The 18,096-nt window shown below is 59.4% G+C and overlaps 1 protein-coding gene and 1 long non-coding RNA gene across 2 annotated transcripts in view; one reads left to right on the top strand and one right to left on the bottom strand.

The window, feature by feature from the left end:
- The window catches only part of LOC120234385, a 14,774-nt gene extending 13,394 nt beyond the window's left edge, over nucleotides 1–1,380 (top strand). The window contains exon 3 of the long non-coding RNA XR_005529071.1: nucleotides 1,312–1,380. This is a non-coding gene — a long non-coding RNA (uncharacterized LOC120234385). The remainder of the gene's footprint in view (nucleotides 1–1,311) is intronic.
- Nucleotides 1–17,860, bottom strand: part of LOC120234376 (NADH-cytochrome b5 reductase 3) — a 27,680-nt gene extending 9,820 nt beyond the window's left edge. The window contains exons 1-7 of the mRNA XM_039236219.1: nucleotides 17,755–17,860; nucleotides 9,623–9,754; nucleotides 6,087–6,159; nucleotides 5,594–5,700; nucleotides 3,404–3,533; nucleotides 2,841–2,924; nucleotides 2,532–2,617 (exon numbers count right to left, since the gene is read on the bottom strand). Coding sequence (XP_039092150.1) covers nucleotides 2,532–2,617; nucleotides 2,841–2,924; nucleotides 3,404–3,533; nucleotides 5,594–5,700; nucleotides 6,087–6,159; nucleotides 9,623–9,754; nucleotides 17,755–17,775 — 633 coding nt within the window. The 5' untranslated portion in view covers nucleotides 17,776–17,860. The remainder of the gene's footprint in view (nucleotides 1–2,531; nucleotides 2,618–2,840; nucleotides 2,925–3,403; nucleotides 3,534–5,593; nucleotides 5,701–6,086; nucleotides 6,160–9,622; nucleotides 9,755–17,754) is intronic.
- Nucleotides 17,861–18,096: the final 236 nt, after the last annotated feature.

An 18,096-nucleotide genomic window follows, 5' to 3' on the forward strand; every position in this document is an offset into this window, starting at 1 on the left:
ACACGTCTCCCTGACCATCCTCACTGCCCTAGCAATTTCTTAGATGAATCTGAGAAAGTGGAGTTTGGGGCAGGAAATTCCACATGGAAAAGGCATTCAATACACACAGCCCCTACTCCCTAGGTGGCCTTCGGTAGCACACATACCAGCGGCACCCCAGACTGTCTCCTCCTACACCTTTGCCAGCACCGCGTAATGACCGTTTCACACCTCAGCCAATCAGAGGGATGGAAAGTCAATCTCATGCTGTTTGTTTGTTTCTAAGTAATCTCTATACCCAGCGTGGGGCTTGAACCCAGTTGCATGCTCTTCTGACCGAGCCAGCCAAGTGCCTGTATCTATTGTTATTTAAAATTTAAAAGCACCTGGGTGGCCTAGTCCGTTAAGCGTCCAACTTCGGCTCAGGTCATGATCACGCGGTTCGTGGGTTCAAGCCCTGCATCGGGCTCTGTGCTGACAGCTAGCTCAGAGCCTGGAGCCTGTTTCAGATTCTGTGTCTCTCTCTCTGACCCTCCCCTGCTCACGCTGTCTGTCTCTCTCTCTCAGAAATAAATAAAACATTACATTAAAAAAAATTTTTTAAGAGAGAAGTTTGTCACCGGCTCTAGTTGTATCTTGTTAGTTTGAAAAGACTCTCTCTATAGTGGTGACCCAGCTGTTTATCTATCTTATTTAGAGGATTTTTTCCATTTTTAGCAGATGGGCTCTCCTTCTGTGTCTTCCTTACACTGCCCATCCCCATTCATTCATTCAATACTCATAAAAAGGCTCACCTAGGGCCTCGAATGGGTCACTTTTCTACAAGTACGTTTTCAACCTAAATCTCATTTTACTGTAAGGTTAAAGTAGCGATCTACTCAGCATTTTCCAAAGTCGTAGAGGCTAACCCACACTCTTTTCCGTCGCTCTCCTCAGGTTTGAGATGCCACTTGCCCCAACTGCAAAGTCTCATATGTACTTGAGCCTGCCTGTTGGCCAGTGCTGTTCAACAGAACTTTCTGCAATGATATGGATGGGAATGTTCCAGATCTATGTTACCCAGTACAGTAACCACATGCCACATGTGACTACAGAAGCCATGAAATGCGGCTACGGAGACTGGGAAAAGGAGTTTTACATTTTAGTTCATCTTCATTGACTTAAAAGTAAATAGCCACGTGTTCTAGCATGTTCCAGCACAGTCTAGATTTTCCATCAGGTCACCCAGAAGTGCACGAAGCAGAGTTCTCACATGTGGCTCTGGCGCCACGGTTTCCCTCACTGATGCATTAGTAGCGGCATCAATTCTTTCTTGTTATTCTCTCTTCTCAGAACGTTCTTGGCTGCGCAGGGACACTGTCTTCACCTACCTCGAGCACTTAACTTGCATGTTTCTGTCTGCTTCCATCACGGTGCACGCCAGGACCCACAGAGGCTACGTGACCTGCCACATCGCCCCAACTGCACGCAAAACCAGGTACTGAATCTAGCTGCTTCCGTTCAGCCAGACATCACAGAGGTTTGCAAAAATCTATATAACAAGGCAGTATTTTCCAAAATAGAGGTGCTTTTCATCAGCAATGCTCTGGCTCAGGTCCTGGTCACACTCCTTGCTGGGACACTGGCAGGTCGAGCCCCTCTCTGGGTCTCTGAGCCCAGAGCTAGAAAGTGGAAATCATTCCACCGCCCAGGCCACCAGGCTCACAGGGAGGAGGTCCTGTTCGGGTGACAGGACTGACAGCCTCCAGGGACCAGTACTAAGCCAGCAGCACTAAGTGGAGCCAGCGAACTCCCACCCACTGCACCCCCCCCCTCCTTGGAACTACTGGCTCTCCCCGCCCACGCCTGGGCCTCATCGAAGCCCCCGAGGAGGGCCCCAGAGCTGTGTCCTACAGCTGTGGAGGCCCAAGGCCTCGGGCAAGCTGATGTCAAGTCTCACCTTGACTTTGCCCCAAAGGGGCATCTCTGCAAATTCCACACGTTCAGTCATAAAACACTGAATCTAGAAAGATGCTTAGGATGACCTTGCTTCATCAGCTCATTCCACAGTGAGGGTGCAGAGCCCAGGGAGGGCAAGTGGCTTGCCCAAGGCCACACAGCAGGCCAGAGCAGGCAGGCAGCAGGCATGGGGAAGGGGACACACACTCAGGAGCCAGAGAGACCAGGTCCAAACCCTGACCCAACTCCCCCAGCTCAGGGACACCGTGCGCATGTGCTTTCGGCCCCTCTGGCCCCAGGCCAGTGTTCTTCCCCTTCCCTGCTGGGCTCCTCACTGTTCGTGGAGTGAGCTCTGAGATTCAGAGGAAGCAGCCAAGGAGACACCCCAGGGTGGGGGGGTGCTCTAGGAGCATCGCCACCCCCCGCCCATCCCCCAAGCAGCCCCACTCAGGTCAGACCCCCGGCTCTGGACTGAAAAGCCTGATGCCCACTGGCTACCGCGAAGGCTACCCGAGCACAGGACGCTCAGAGGACCTCATGTTTCAGCCACAGAGCCGTGCAGACGCCCCGACGGGCGCCCACAGGGGCCTGCGTATCATGGGAACGCCACTGACCTGGTTGGCAAAGAGCAGGTGGCACACGGTGTGGTCATCTGGGTCTTTCATGATGGCGCGGATCACCTGTAGCATTGGGGTGATGCCTGCAAAACAGCAGCCCGCCCAACACTGATGAGTACCCGCTGTATACAGTGGCACAGGCCCAGTGCGGGCAAGCACACGGCGGGGAGGGAGGGGTCATGACAAGCAGGCATGGGCTCCTGGCCTTGGGGAGCTCACAACTGCTTCTATCTGTGCCCTGACCCTGACCCTGACCCGTGACATCTGCCTGCTGAGGCCTCAGCGAAGGACTCTGGGTCCACATACCAGTTCCTCCTGCAATCATGCCGACAGACTTCACCGTCCTGATGACCGGGTTGGATTTCTTGTCTGGGCGGATGGCAAACTTCCCTGCGGAGAGAAGGGAGAAGGGGATGGGGAGCCCCCGGCTCTCAGACACGCTGTGCCGGGGGCTGGACAGGTTGGAGAACCGGCCCTGCTCCGGGGGTCTGAGGTGGGGGCGGCCGCCGGACAACCCCAGCCAGCTGGGGGCCGGGAGGGGATACGGGCCCAGAGGAGCAAGGGGCTCCCACCACGGAGGGGGTGGGGGGCAGTGGGGAGGCTGGGGAGCCAGACGTGCTCCAGCTCGGAGCTTTCACTTGTTTTCAGCCAAACAAAGCTGGTCTGGGGGCCACATCTGGTCCCCAAGGGCAGCCGGTCTGCAACCCCCATGCTGGCCAATTTCCTTCCTCCACGGCTGAGTAAACTGAGGCCCCAGAGAGGAGCCGGCCAGCCCGACAAGAGTCACCCACCCAGACAGCAGCAGCATCGGGCCGGCACCCCGCATTCACTGTGCCCACAGAGCCTAAGGGGGTTCCAACCCCACTCACCTTTGCCCTGGTAGACCAGCAGCCCATTTGGGCCCCGGAACTCAATGGTGTCTCCGATCTTCATGCTTTCCAGGTACTGGGACATCTTCCCCCCGGCAGGAAACTTGGGATGGGTGTCTTTGAAGTAAACCTGCAAGACAGGCCCGGGTGCTTGGTCCCGTTCATAGGGTCACCGGGGTAAGCTCTGGGCCGCGGAGGGAAGGGGGGAGCCTCTTCTGGGTTTCTCCTGCGGCCAGTGTGTGGCTTGCCCACGTAGGGGCGGGGAGTCCGCTCTTCCCCAACATCCCTTCGGGACACAGCCTCAGCCTGCTGCACAGGGAGACCCGAGGGCCTGCTGTATTAACTGTATTAATGTTCTACCCAGAACTGACTCCTGCCCCCTCCCTATGGGAGATTCCCATGCTATCAGCACAGAAAAGCCTTGCGGGGGGCGGGGGGGGGGGGTCTCGGCCCACCCCTCCTGTGCATCCTCATTCTTTCCATTTTGTGCTGTCATAGAAACAGCATTCCTGGAGCGACTTCCTTCCTGTGCCCTTTGGGGCTTCCCCTTTGGGAGAAAGGAAGTGCTACAAGAGAGAGACTGATGAGGAGACTGTGAGCTGCTCGCCCTGCCCAGGCCTGAGGGGCAGGCAGGAGTGATGGGCAGGGAGAGGGCGCCTGGGCCTCTGGGGAGAAAGAAGAGCTCATCCTGGCCAGAGTGCAGGGGAAGTGTCGGCGTGGGGAGGGTGCAGGGACAGGGAGAGGTATGCGGGCCAGGACTCTGGCCTTTGTCCAGGGCCAACAGGGAGCAGGGAGCAAAGTCCCTGAGCCAGGAGGGTCTGGTCTTCCTGAGCCTCCCATCCTCCACTTGGATCCCCCCCACCCCCAACACCTTCTGCACGTCCGGCTAGAGTGATTTCAACAAGAACAGAGGTTCCAATCAGGCTACCTTCCCCTTCCTTCTGGACAAAGCCCCAAATCGTACCGGGCCCCCAAAGCCCTGCCTGGCCCCCCAACCTGTCCCTTCTTGTCCTCCAAAACACCCTGCCCTTTGGCTGCATCAGTCTATAAGCCTCCTTCTGACCTCAGGGCCTTTGCACCAGGAAGGCCCTTTTCCTTGCTCTCTGTCTGGGCAATGCGTCCCGGGCCCCCACACCTCACCCCTCCGTTGCCTGTCGAAGGGAGCAGCGCCCATCACCCCACCTGCCTCAGCCCTGGTGCCATTCCAGGCGCTTGGTCTCATGGGCTCCTCCCCTGGAGCAAGGGCGTCCGCTCTCCAGGCAAAGACAGGCCCCCGAGGGTGGGCCTGAGCACCCAGCACAGTCGGAATGACACCAAGCTAAGGAGGGACCAGGCCACAGCCTAGATCCACAGGCCCAGCTCCCTTCCTACCCTCACAGGCCCTGGGCCTCAGCTGTGGCCGAGAGGGGTCCCTGCCTGTCGCTCCACCACGAAGGGCCCAGTGAGGGGGCCCACGCAGCGGAGGGAGGACAGTCAGGCTGGTCCGCAGGAACGCCGAGCCAGGGTGCCCATGGGGGTCCGGGCCCCTGCTGGGAGGGTCTCCGGCAGCCCACGCCCACCGGCCTGGGCTGATTCACATTTCCGAGAACACAGGTCATTCTGGAAAGCCTGTGCTTCTAGTTTTTACAGAAGTGTTCTGCGCCTTGGTTGGCACTGCTTTTTCCACTCAATGTGAGGATTTTTAAGATCCACGCCAGATGTCCTGCGCCTCTCCGATGCTAACGGCTGCACCTCCGCAGCGTGCGCTCACCCGACCCGCGATGGACCCCAGCTCTCCAGACGACAGCCCCGAGCTCCTCACGCTGCTCCCGAGGGGGCCCAAGGGAGGTGTGCTCAGGAAAGGCCCTGCTGGTCACAGAGGCCGTGTGACCAAGTGCGGTGAAGCGGGCACCGTGGGCCTCCCCCAGGCGCCCAGCGCCCCAGGCTTTGCCCGTCCCAGAGCAGGAAAGTGAGCCCTGCACGCGCTGGCCCACCTTCCTGGTTTCTCTTCTGCAGATGCCCTGTCCTGGGTTGAAGACACTCACCCTGAGCCCCTGCGCCCGCGCCTGCCCTCTGCCACAGCCCCCACATCCGGCTTTTGCTGGTAAATCATAGTTTGCGGTTCACTCAGAAACCAGGTCCGGGGTGAGCACTGGGCCTTCGGAGAGCAGGTCACCCCTGCCCCACGCGGTCACGGCCCCGAAACCTCACCTTGATGACCAGGTCCACAAAACCCTTGTCGTCATCGCTGGAGACGGGCGTGTAGGGCCGGATGACCAGGTTTCCATCGATCCGGGCTGAGAGGTAGATGTGCTGGCCTGCGGGACAAGGAGGCGTGACTCCGGGAGTTCAGGGGGGCCGCCAACTATCCCTGCACGGCCCACCGAGTCTAGTCAGCCCGCTGCCCTTTGCCCCACCCCGTACCCAAAGCTGGGCCTGGCCTCAGCTCCCCGGCCCCCTTCCTGCCCGCACAGGGGCTCGCGCCAGGTCCCGGCTTCCTGCGGCCACACCTTTGCTCGTGCTGGTGGCACCGCCGGGGACAGCAGGGCCTTCCCCTCTCAGGCTGACGCTCATCCTTGAAGGCCCAGCATGGCCATCACCCTCTCCTTGAAGCCTTCCCCACTCTCCCTAGTTCAAGTGCAAAGCTGCCACCTCTCTGACCTGGCACCCGGCCCGGCCCGGCCTGGGTCAGGGCTGCACTCACCGACGGGGAGGCCCAGGATGTGCTGGGGCGACGGCAGGGCGAAGCGGAACCGCCGGGTGTCATGGTTGATGACCTGCAGGGAGGCCCGAGCTGTTACGCGGCACCCAGGGCAGGGCGGCCCCCGACCTCCGAGCTCCTGGTGCCCAGTGTGACCGAGAAGCGATGCTGGTGCATGGGGACACACGAGCCACACATGTGTGTGCAAGCACCGGGTGGACCTCTGCTCTCACTGGCCCAGAGAAGGGCAGGGACCCACCCAGGGCCACATAGCAAGGTGGTCAGGGTAAGGGATGAACTCGGGATCCCAAAGGAAGGCTGTCATGTGGCCCAGAAAATTCCGGGGGCAAGAGGGAGGATCCAATGCTGCCATCAGCTTGGACAGTGTCCTGGGGTAGCAGGAAGAGCTCGGGCCCTGGGCTGGCAAAGCAGGGGCAGGGCCGAGACAAGGCCCCTGTGGGGTCTCCCTGCACCAGGTGCCGCCAGGAGCCTGGGCGCCGAGGGGCCGTTCGGAAGGCGCGGCTGTCCCGCACACAGTCACGCCCACAGGAGACTAGGCGATGTGGCAACGTGTGCTCCCGGACATGGTGTCACCGCTTGGGACGACAGAATCCTCACTCTGAGTGTCCCCGAAGTGTGCAAGCAGAGCCAGGGGGTCTGATCGCAGGAAACCAGAGCGCAGCCACCGCTCAGGACACCGGGCCTGGCAGCCAGCGGTCCCTCGGCCCCGGCAGCCCAGGCCTGAAGCCGCAGCCCCCGGAAACCTTGCAAACTGAGCCCCGACGCCTCCTGGGAACGGATTCCAGGATTATCAACTGGTCCTGGGGCTCAAGGTCAGGAACCCATAGCCAGGCAGTTTTTGGAAGAAGAGAAACGAGGGGAAAACACAGCTAGTCACTGCGCCGGACAGCGCTAGCGAGGCACAGCAAGTCACGCGGCTGACGTCAGTGCAGAGCTCAGCTCCGTGCTGGCCAGGAGGAGTGGAGCAGCCAACCCCCAGAGCTCCGGGGGGGCCTTGCAGGTCAGCGGGTCTGGGAAGGGCAGGCGGTCGGGGCCTCCCTATGCCCGTGGGGGAGCCTAGCAAAAGTATCCAAAATTAGACCCACCTGCTGACCCCCAAAAGCCACCACTAGGCTATCACGGGTGAGGGGGCAGATTTAACTGCTGGGACATTTGCCGCAGGCTCAAAGGGAACTGGGGGGTCCATTGTGTGACGTCCCTATGAGGAAATACTAGACAGTCATCAATGAACTAGGGGGACACTGGGGGGAGGGGGCTCAGCCGGCTGAGCGGCCAGCTTTGGCTCAGGTCATGATCTCGCAGTTTGTGGGTTCGAGCCCTGCGTCGGGCTCACCGCTATCAAGCCTGTCAGTGCAGAGCCTGCTCTGGATCCTCTGTCCCCCTCCCTCTTCCCCTCCCCCGCTTATGCCTTCCCAAAGATAAATAAATTTAAAAAGTAATAATAATGAACTAGGGGCGTCTGGGTGGCTCAGTGGTTAAGCATCCAACTTCGGCTCAGGTCATGATCTCACGGTTAGTAAGTTTGAGCCCCGCCTGGGACCCTCTGCTACCAGCACAGAGCCCACTTTGGATCCTCTGTCTCTCCCCTCCCCGCCCCCAACAATAAAACAATAAATAAAGATTAAAAAAAATGATTCAGCTTTGAGTTAGACATGATAAGGTGTCTATGTTGTACGGCTGGGTAAAAAATATCAGGTTATTGGGGCTCAGTTGGGTAAGCGTCCAGCTTCGGCCCAGGTCATGATCTCACGGTTCGTGAGTTCGAGCCTGCTTTGGATCCTCTCTGCCCCTTCCCCGCTCATGTGCTTTCTTTCTCTGTCTCTCAAATATTATTAATAAAAAAAATTTTTTTAATCAGGTTATTAAAAAAGAGACAGGGGCACCTGGGCGGCTCAGTCGGTTAAGTGGCCAACTTCAGCTCAGGTCATGATCTCACAGCTCATGGGTTCAAGCCCCGCACGGGGCTCTGTGCTGACGGCTGAAGCCTGGAGCCTGTTTCAGATTCTGTGTCTCCTTCTCTCTCTGCCCCCCCCCCCCACATTCTGTCGCTCTCTCTCTCTCTCTAAGATACTAAACATTAAAAAAGTTAAAAAAAAAAAAAAGAGAGAGAAACAATAAATAGACACACAACTAAAACTCCACCCGTCATATATATGAACGTGACGCCCAGAAGGTGGCTCGCGTGGGACCCTATGCCACAGGGGTGGCGTGAGCGGGATGGGAAGAATGGGATGTTCGTACTTTATCAGAATTTTTACAGTGAACACATATGAATCACGCGTTACTTCTGGAATTAAAATTGTCCAAATGTCTCATCTGGGAAGTGGTGGGTTGTTTTTTTTTTTTACCCCCTCTCTTTGTTTTTTTGACTTTTCTGTGAACTCCTGGTACGAAAACCGCTCAGGAAGCCCGAGTCCTGTGCTCGGGGCCTTGAGACTGGTGTGGAGCCTCGGGTGCAGCGGGGGCCCAGGGTTCAGGGCCTTGCAGGTGACTTTCTCCACTCCATGACTCAGTTTTCCCTGTCACACCCCTTCCGAGGCAGCCGGGCAGCCAGAAATAGCACAAGGGAGGGGCTCTGATGGGGGAGAGAGAGGAGAAAAGCAGCTGCCCCAGGAGGCAGGGCAAGGGAAGGAGAGGATGGTTTTAATTGCAATCAGAAGTTTAAAGGGAAAAGCTCAAACAGGGAGGGCGGAGTGAGCCTTCCAGAGGGGCAGGCGGAGCCGCGGAGAGAGTGCGATCACGCAGGGAATCTGCACAGATGCAAAGGATATCTGGGTCCAGGGAGCACCAGACCCTGAGCTGATGGCCGTGGGGGCGAGGAGAAGTCATGAGCTTTGAGGAAGGGGGGCACCGGGGTGGGAAGCCTGGGGGACCAAGGCGGAGGCAGGCCTGAGTCCTGGTTCCTCCTCTAACTCACAGTGTGACCTCCGATACCCCCCTACCCTCTTTTGCCCTCTGTCTTCCCATCTGCTCAATGGGTGCTTAGACCCAAAAGTCCCTAGGGGTCCCTCTTGCTCTGACCTTCCGTGGGATAGAGAGGGGGGTTCAGAGAACAGGCTCTGTGGTCAGAGATGTAGGTTCGAATCCCTGTGCCACTCACTGGTAGCCTTAGAAAGGGAAGTCACTTCAGTTTTTTGTTTTTTTGTGTGTGTGTTTTTATTTATTTCTAGGAGAGAGAGAGAGAGAGAGAGAAAGACAGCGTGAGCAGGGGAGGGTCAGAGAGAGAAGGAGTCACAGACTGAAACAGGCTCCAGGCTCCGAGCTGGCAGTCAGCACAGAGCCCGACGCGGGGCTCGAACCCACGAACCGCGAGATCATGACCTGAGCGAAAGTCGGACGCTTAAAAAAGGGAAGTCACTTCAATGTTCCCTCTGTGAGGTGGGCAAATAGGACCCACTTCGGGGGGGGGGGTGCCCTGAGCACACAGCAGGTGCCAACAAATGGTATGATGCAGACAGGGAGAGAGCGGAGCCTCTGGGGGCCCGCGCCCCGCAGCCCCCACGGCGCCCCACACTCACCTCCTTGTCGATGAGCCGCAGTGGGTACTTGATGTCCGGGCTCTCAAGAGTGATGGCCGGGGCAGAGCGATGGAACAGCTTCATGAGGAGGCCGTAGAGGAACCACACTGGGGACAGGACCACGTGGCCCAACTGCAATGACAGGGGCAGACCCACGGGGTCAGCGCAGGCCCCGGGAGGGCCTGAGGCCTGCCTTTCCCGCAAACACGCCAGTCACGTCACACCTCCGGGCCTCTCTCTGCTCATGCCGTCCCCTCTTCCAGGAGCACCCTCTCCCTACATCCTCATCCAGGGCACCCATCATCTGCTTTGGTGCCGGCTGAGAGAAGTTACAGAAACAAGACACAAGAAACCTCTCAGCGTATTCCGAAGTCACTGGAAAAGCTCCATTTCCCAGAGGAACCAGGACAAAGAAAGCCACATAACTGGGCATGTATCCCTTTTCACTTTGGCTGCTGGGAAGCTCAGAGTAAAGTGCACAAGTAACTATGCTTAACCTTGAGCACTGTGTACCTGTGCTCCCTCCCTCCTCCCCTTCCTTTAGTCAGTTTCCCTGGTCCTATTAAGTGATGTCAAGGGCTGGCTCTATTTAGACAGACAAGCCCCTGAGCCCCGGGATTCTGCCTGCAGGTGTGAGGGACAGCTGAGGCACTGAACTGGGCTCTGGGAGGCTCTGCTGCTTGGTGGTTGTGTGATCCTAGGTAAGTTTCTTACCCTCTCTGAACTAACTGGACCAGGTGATGTGCAAGGTCCGCTGAAACTCTGAGGGTCTACTACTCAGCACCATGCTGAGCCCCACACAGGTGTTAATCTCACGACAACCCTCATAGGGTTGCAGATGAGCAAACAGCTCAGAGAGGTGAAGCAACCTGGCCACAGTCACACAGCTGGCGGGTGGGGAGCTGCACCTGAGTCCATCTGCTTCCCTGATCACGCTCTTAAATAACCGGCCCAGGCTCACTCTGCTGAGGCAGGAGAGGCTCCTCCTTGCCAACCCCCTGGACCCCACATCTCAACCTTACAGACTCTAAGAGGCGGCTTTGATTTATAAAAAACAGACAAAACCGAAATCTCATGGCAGACAGCTCCCCGCTTAGGTTTATTTGGAGAGAACCACCTTGCAAAGAAAGACGACTGGCCACCTGTACTTTCTAGCCGGTTTGGTCCCTGGGCAAATCACTTAGCCTCTCTGAGCTGTTTCCCCATCTGTGAAATGGGATCATTGCCATCTGTCTGCAGCCATGAGGAAACGGTGAGGGCCATTCTCCAGAATAACTGGCCAGGACCCCTCAGCAATGTCAATGGCACAAAAAAACAAAAGGTCGGAGAACCGCTCTAGATTAAAGGAAGCTCTAGTGGGTTGAATGGTGGCCCCCTCAAAATAAATCCACCCAGATCCTGGGAATGTGACATTACTTGGAAAAAAGGTCTTGACTAAGGGTCTCGAGATGAGGTCATCTTGGATTACCCTGGAGGGCCCTACACCCCGTGACAAGTGTCACGACAGCCACCAGAAGCAGGAAGAGATAAGAAGGACCCTCCCCTAGATTCCCAGAGAGCGTGGCCTCAAATACCTTGATTTCAGACCTCCGGCCTCCAGAACTTGGAGGGAGTAATTTCTTTTATGCTCGTTTGTGGTGATTTTCACCCAATCCCGGGGAACCAATACAGAGGCCAAAGCGACAGAACAACAGAATGTGATGTGTGGTTTTGGATTAAATCCTGGGCAAAAAATAAATGAGTCGTAACAGTCAACACTGAGGCAACTGGCAAAATATGCACTAAGGCCCATAGATTAGATACGAGCAATGTATCAACGCCGCTTTCCTGATTTGATCACCACCCTGTCCTTGCTATTAGGAGACACACACTGAAGTATTTAGGGACCCTGTATCTGTGACTTACTCTCAATTAGTTAAAAAAATAATAATAAAACATATACACACACCTAATAAAGCAAATACAGTAAATGTTTACAGTTGGCCCATTGGGTAAAAAGTATACAAGAATTCTTTATACATTCTTGCAACATTACTGTAAGTTTGAAGTCATTTCAAACTAAAAATAGGGGTGGGTGGGTGGGAGCCCACACTGGTGGTTCAAACAGTAAGGCTGAGATCCAAAAGTTCACACAAAACACTGCTTCTCTGGAAAAATGTCTCATATTCTGTTCAGCACCCATCACCAGTACACCTCCCTGACTTCAGTTCTCTCAGCAAATGACCATGTGTTCTTCTGATCATAATCCTACTAGTTCCCCTTTTTGCCTTGGTTGCCAGGAAGCTCCAAGCCAAATTCTTTGCTCGCAAGCCCTCTCGGTTTCCTTTGTGGGCTTCTTAAGGTCGCATATTCTGCAGAGTGTAGACCTAGAAGTGCCCCTTGCTCTACTCAGGGGTGGGTGAGAGGACCCTGCCCTCTCAAGGCCCACCATACTGCTCCCTGGCTTCCTAGAAGCCTTCCCAGGACTCCCCACTTTGTATCAACCCAGGGAGGGTTTTCTGGCCGAGTACCTGAGCCTCGGTGTTCTCATCTGTAGAAGGAAGGTAAGAGCTACCGCTCTGCTAACCGCCTGGGGGAGTCAAGACACGAGATGAGATGGGGGTGCCCAGGTCACAGAGGAAGGTGGGCGCACTCGCAGGAGCTTCTCCTGACAGCCTCAGGGGGCCTCTACCACTGGGGAGATGGAATCGTCAAGTGAAGGAAGGGCAGACGCACCAAGATCCCAGGCCAGGCCGCGGCTCCCCAGACCGGCCCAGCGGCTTCAAGTTACCCTGTTGCAGCTGTGGTTACAGGCCCTTTGTTGGGTCGGAACAATGTGCCTCTCTCTCAGGCAGGGCCTCCCCCCACGGGGCCCCTGGCCTGTGACTGATGGGGCTGAAGGAACATGGGAGCCAGCCAAGGCTCCCCTCTCCAGCCCCACCCACCACTGCCCGTTTAACCAGCACCTGCCGAGTCCCAGGCACCGCCCCAGGCCCCACGCAGCGTTTCACCCACCCTGGGTCTCATTCTAGGCCTTCATTAAAGCCCCAGCTCAGGACGTCAGGACGGAATCGTGGCCTCTCCAGGCCCCACCCCCCTCCAGTGCACCAGGACAGTCTCATCCAGGGCTGGGGAGAATGGAAGACGGAGAAGGCCATGCCCAGAGCAGACGCGGCAAATGTCCCCAAGCTGGCACCGCTCCAAGAGAGGGCCGTGAGCTCCCTGAGATGATCCTCGCTTTCCCCTCGGCTGGAGGCGCTGTGATTACCACCAAGTCACAGGGAAGGAGACGGAGGCCCAGAGCAGGCTAGTGGCTTGCCCCAGGTCCACCAAAGCCAGGGCTTGCACAAGCGATGCTGTTGTCCTGTTTCTCAGGGACGTTAAGTGACTTGCCCGCGGTCCCACAGCAAGTCAGGGGTGGAGCCAGGACTCACCCCCAGGCCTGTCTGGCCCTTCCCGAGCCACCTCCCAGGACAGCTGTGCTCTCTGTGCCCCAGCCACCGAGCCCAAGGCCCGAATCCCACTCGCTCCACCACAGTCCGATATCGTGATGACGCCCCAACGGCCAAACCAACAGGCCACCCACCCCCTCCTCAAACACCCACGATGGCTCCCACCGCCTGCGACACTCAAGGTCCCTACTATATGGCTATGACACTGGCTGAAAGCCCTTCCTGCTTCAGGCCTTTGCACGCTCTTCTTTCTGCCCCAAGTGCCCTTCCTCCTCCCTCACCCAACCAGCGAACTCCTATTCATCCTTCAGAGCCCAGCTGAAATGTCAAATCTTCCCTGACTGGCCCTCCCTAGATAATCAGGCCCTCAGCAGACTTCCAAAGCCTCTGCTCCCCTCCCTAAACCCCCTGGGAATGAGGATGATCCTGCAGACTCCTCTGCTATGGGCCCTGCCTTGTCGCCCAGAGAAGCCATATTCATGGGGACACTGGTGAGGGAGAAAGCAGAGCGAAGTTACATTGGCAGGAAATCCGTTGTAGGGAGCCCCGGAGATGAACTTGAATGACAGTAAGAGCCAATGGGAGTTCTGTTTGGTGCTCGCTGGAGTTTTATTCCCCCCCAACACAGCTGCACAGCCAAGTTTAATAACAATAAGGCCGCCTGGTCTGCGGCTCATGGCACTGTCTGCCTGCAGAGAACCTTCCTCCGGATTTGCTCACCGACCCACAGCGGTGGGAAATAGGCCAACTGCATTCTTCACATGAGGAAACCGAGGCTCAGGGAGGCCCTGGGTGGAGTCTGGGCTTTGGTTCCCAATTTTCTATCACTGATCTCGCGCCTGCCCCCAAGCCCACAAACGCCGGCTGTGGAAAAGATTCGTTAAGTCAACAGCTCTGCAGGCAGGGCCTGGACGGCGGCTGCAGCCCCAGCACAGACCTTCCAGCTTCCGAGCACCAGCCTCACGGACCCGGGACACCAGCCCGGGCTCACACGGCTGGGCCAGAGCCCACGACTGGTCAGTCGCCACGAAACAGCAGATCCTAGATCAGAAGCCCCAGAAGCGGGGGCGGGGGGATCTGCGGGTCTCGTCACCATTGCATCCCCAGCGCTCAGAGCAGGGACACTCAATAAATATTTGTGGATAAGTTCACGAAGGGACAGCAACAAGCCCCGTCCCCGCCCCCCCAGGTCTCTGACTCTTTTTATTTTGTCTGGAAGCTTCAGGAGCCAGGGCAAGAGGCCAGATCCCGTGGGGCGAGGGCGAGGCCCCAGCTCATCTTGTCCCTTTGAAAAACCCACATCCTCCCAGAGTGCAGGCCGGCCGGGGTGGTGGCAGGGGTCCCAGCTTTGATCCTGTGAGGGACACCTGCCGCGTGGAGGGATCGGAGGGCCAGAGCCGTGGCCGGAAGGGGCCACTCGTGTGGGCAGCTGATAAATGTCAGCAGCAGCCTCCGCTCCCCAAAACTGGGCCCTGCCGAGCGAGGTACAGCTGCCCTGCTCCTATTATCTCACGTGATCCTGAAGCCTAGGAGATGGGGGGCTGTCACCATGCCCGTTTCAGGCGAGGACAGACCCGGCCCGAGGGCCAGGACTTGAACGCAGGCACACGTGGCTGCAGTCCACGCGCTGAGTCACTGCACAGCACTGCCTCTCTGTGCCTGTGGACTGCGGAGGTACAAACCCCTTCCTGGGGAGGCAGCTGTGGGCAGACCCTCGCTGGCAGTCAGTCCTGCAGGCCACGAACCCCAGGGAGCACACCCACCGGGGCCCGCGGGGCATTCGGGAACACCAGCCAGGGGACCCGGGCCCTGAGGAGCTTCAGCCAGCGGGCAAGACAGACGGAGGCCGGGGAAGGGGAGCAATGGGAAGAAACCTGGAGGCCTTACCCGATTCACAAGGGGCAGGGAGGCCCTGTTCCTGGGACCTGGGGGCGGAACGGACTCTGTACCCCTTCCTGGCCCACGGCGCCACCCCCACCCCTGCGAGTAGCGGGCAGAGTAAACAGGAGGCAGATAGTGGAGGCCAAGGCTCCACCCCAGCTCCTCAGCCTTGCTGCTCAGACACACATACGTACACATGTGTACACGCACATGCATGCACACACACTCACACTCACACACACAGTCACCACAGCCCCTCGGGTGGGTCTAGGGGACAACTACCCCCCAGGCATTGACCTGATGCCCCACAGGCCATGCTCGGCCCACCGGGGGACCCACCACCTGCTTTTTCTCACCTCTGCTGACACAGACGGGCAGAGGGGGAGGGGCAGCCAGAGTCCCAGCCGTCTCCAGGGAGCCCCCCAGCTCGCCCACCACTGAGGGGATGGGTGGCCCTTCCCCCGCCACACGGCACCCTGCCCAGCCGCCCACCCCCTGGAATTCCCTAACCAGGACCCCGGCACCCGCTCGACCCAGGTGGGGCCTGAGTGCACAGGCCTAGCCCTCCCTGGGTGCCGCCGGGTCCCGGTGCGGAGACTTACCTGCCTGCCGCCCACCAGCCGTCCTGCTGGGCTCTGAGTGTCCACCTCCCCCTGGGTCCCCTTCTCAGGAAGTGGGAGGGAGGGGAGGAAGTTCTGCAGCGGGGGGCTCCTGATTCCAGGGGGGAGGGTGGGGGCGGCCAGAAGCGAGGCCACGGAAGAGCCACACCGAGCTGCCAGCGGCAGCAGGCAAGCCTGGGACTCTACCTGCGGTGGCGGTCTATCAGGGCCCACTGAGCACTCACGTGTTGGGGGCAGGGGAGCCTCGGTCCGGGACGGCAGGCCAAACCCCCAATGCTCCCCCCAGGTATTGGCCGACTCAAGTGCCAGCCCCTGAGCGGGCCCCCCCAGAGTATAGGAGGAGGGGATCAGAGCCTGCACCTCCCAGATAAGACGTCTGGTGCCCAGAGCCCAAGCCGGCCTCGCCGACCTCCTGCAGACCGAGCGGGGCCAGCGCGCCAGGAGGCCTGGCTGGGGTCCGCTGCGGGCATCTTGGGCCAAGCGGGGACCCCAGCAGGGCCCACAAGGAAGAGGCAATTCCTGCCCACCTCTTGGACTGGGGGAGTGGGGGGCGTGGGGCTGGTGAGTCTCCTGACTCCCAGACGGGGCCCTACCCCTCACAAGGGGGTTGCAAGGGGGCCTTGGCTGTTCAGCGAAAATGTACGGAGCGACCACATGCTGGGGACGCAGTGACAAATCCAACCAGCGCCAGAGAGAAGGTGAGAAGCACTGTGGGAAAACAGCAGGGGTGGGGGCCCAGGGTTGGGCAATGAGGGAGGAGGGTCAGCACGTTACACTGAGTAATGCCCGCAGGTTTGCCCTGAGCAAGGCCGCTCCTAGGTCTGGATGTCCCCCAGAGGCCTGGGCTGGGCCACAGCTGCAGGAGCAAATAGCCTGGGGCCAGGAGAGCCAGAGGGAGGAGGCAGGTGCCCTCCAGGTCCAGCGGGGGTGGAGGTGGTTGCGGCAGCAAGTGGCTCTGGGCCTAATCCTCTCGGTACAGCCTTGCTGCCACTCCCCGTGCCCAGCCAGCTCCAGGGACCAGAGCACCTTCGGGGTGGGGGTGGGAGGGAGGCTGCCCTTGGGCTACAGCCTGGAGCACATGCCCCCCCCAGGCCCCCAACTGTGGCTTTTGAGAAACCCCAGAGAGGTCGCAGGCCAGGCAGGAGGGAGGGAGGGAGGCACTGGGCAGACCCAGAAGTGACAGCGTGATGGTGGACTCTGGAGCCACACAAGTTCAGCCCCCACCCCCAGCCAAGGAAAGTGGCCAAGTGTGAGTCGCATTTCTTCATCTGTGAAACGGGGCTCCCCCGTGAGGGCCTCACACGTCTTTAGGTGGTAGCTGCGCTGGGTCCTCTCCCAGCAGCAGGCAGGGGCGCAGCATGGCACGGTGCCCAGAGAAGCCACAAACCCTGCCACGGAGCCACAGCCCACCCACCCCCCTCCCACATTCACGTGCTCTCAGATACTCTCACACACGTGCACTCAGCCACACACCCTCACACCCACTCATATTCTCATGCACGAGTACTTCACACCACACCCACTCTGTATACTCACACTCAGTCACACATCTGCACACAGGCGCGCGCGTGTGCGTTCACACACTCTCGTGCACAGTCACTCCACAGCACACCCGGCCGTGCCGTGTTCACACTCAGCCACACACGTGCACTCCCAAACTCGTGTGCACTCACACTTCACATCCGTCACTTCATATATTCACTCAGCCGCACACTTGCACTCACAAACTCGCGTGCACTCACATTCTCACACTCACTCCCGTGCACACTCACAGTACACCCGGGCGTATCATACACCCACGCGCAGCCGCACATGTGCGCTCTCAAACTCACGCACACTCACACTGTCTCGCGCACACTTGCACACCGGGCCACACACCAACTTTCCCAGCCACACCCTCTCTCCCACCCTGCCTCGCAGGGCTCACGCGCAGCCCGCTCCGCCCTCCAACGGGGCGGGACCCGGAGGGATGCGGGCGGCGGCCGCGCGCCCCGGTGCGGGTCAGCCGGGTGCCCGCCGCCCGCACGCGCCCCTGGAGGAGGGCTGGGTCCCGGCGATGGAGGCCGGGGCGTGGGTCGCGGCGCCCACCCGGGCAGCGCGGGGCGGGGCGCCTGGGGGCCCCGCGCTGCCGACCCCGCGACCCCGTCCTGCCCCTAGCGCCCCCCGCGCCCCCGCGCCCCCGCGCACCCTCCCCGCCTACCGTGCTCAGCTGGGCCCCCATGGTGGCGCCGCGCCTCGCTCGCTCCGCCGCCGCCGAGACAGTCGGGCCGCCGCGCCCAGGGCCCGCCCCCCGGCGGCGTCACCGCGGAGGAGGGGCGGGGCCGAGCGGCGTAGGGAGGGGCGCGTGGCGCGCGGCGGGGTCGGTCCCGCCGGGCGGCCGCGGCTGGGGACGTCGGCCTCCTCTGGGCCCCGCTCGTCACCAGAGAGGGGGAAGGTGGCGCCCTCCCGCGATGGGATCCGGACCTAAAATCCGGAAATCACCGGGCCACGCCTGGCCTAACCTCGGAGGGTGGCCCTGAGCGCCGCGCCGGGCCTCCCGGCC

The sequence above is a fragment of the Hyaena hyaena genome, unplaced genomic scaffold (genome assembly GCF_003009895.1).
Source record: "Hyaena hyaena isolate Hyena2069 unplaced genomic scaffold, ASM300989v1 scaffold_4, whole genome shotgun sequence".
Taxonomy (NCBI): Eukaryota; Metazoa; Chordata; class Mammalia; order Carnivora; family Hyaenidae; genus Hyaena; species Hyaena hyaena.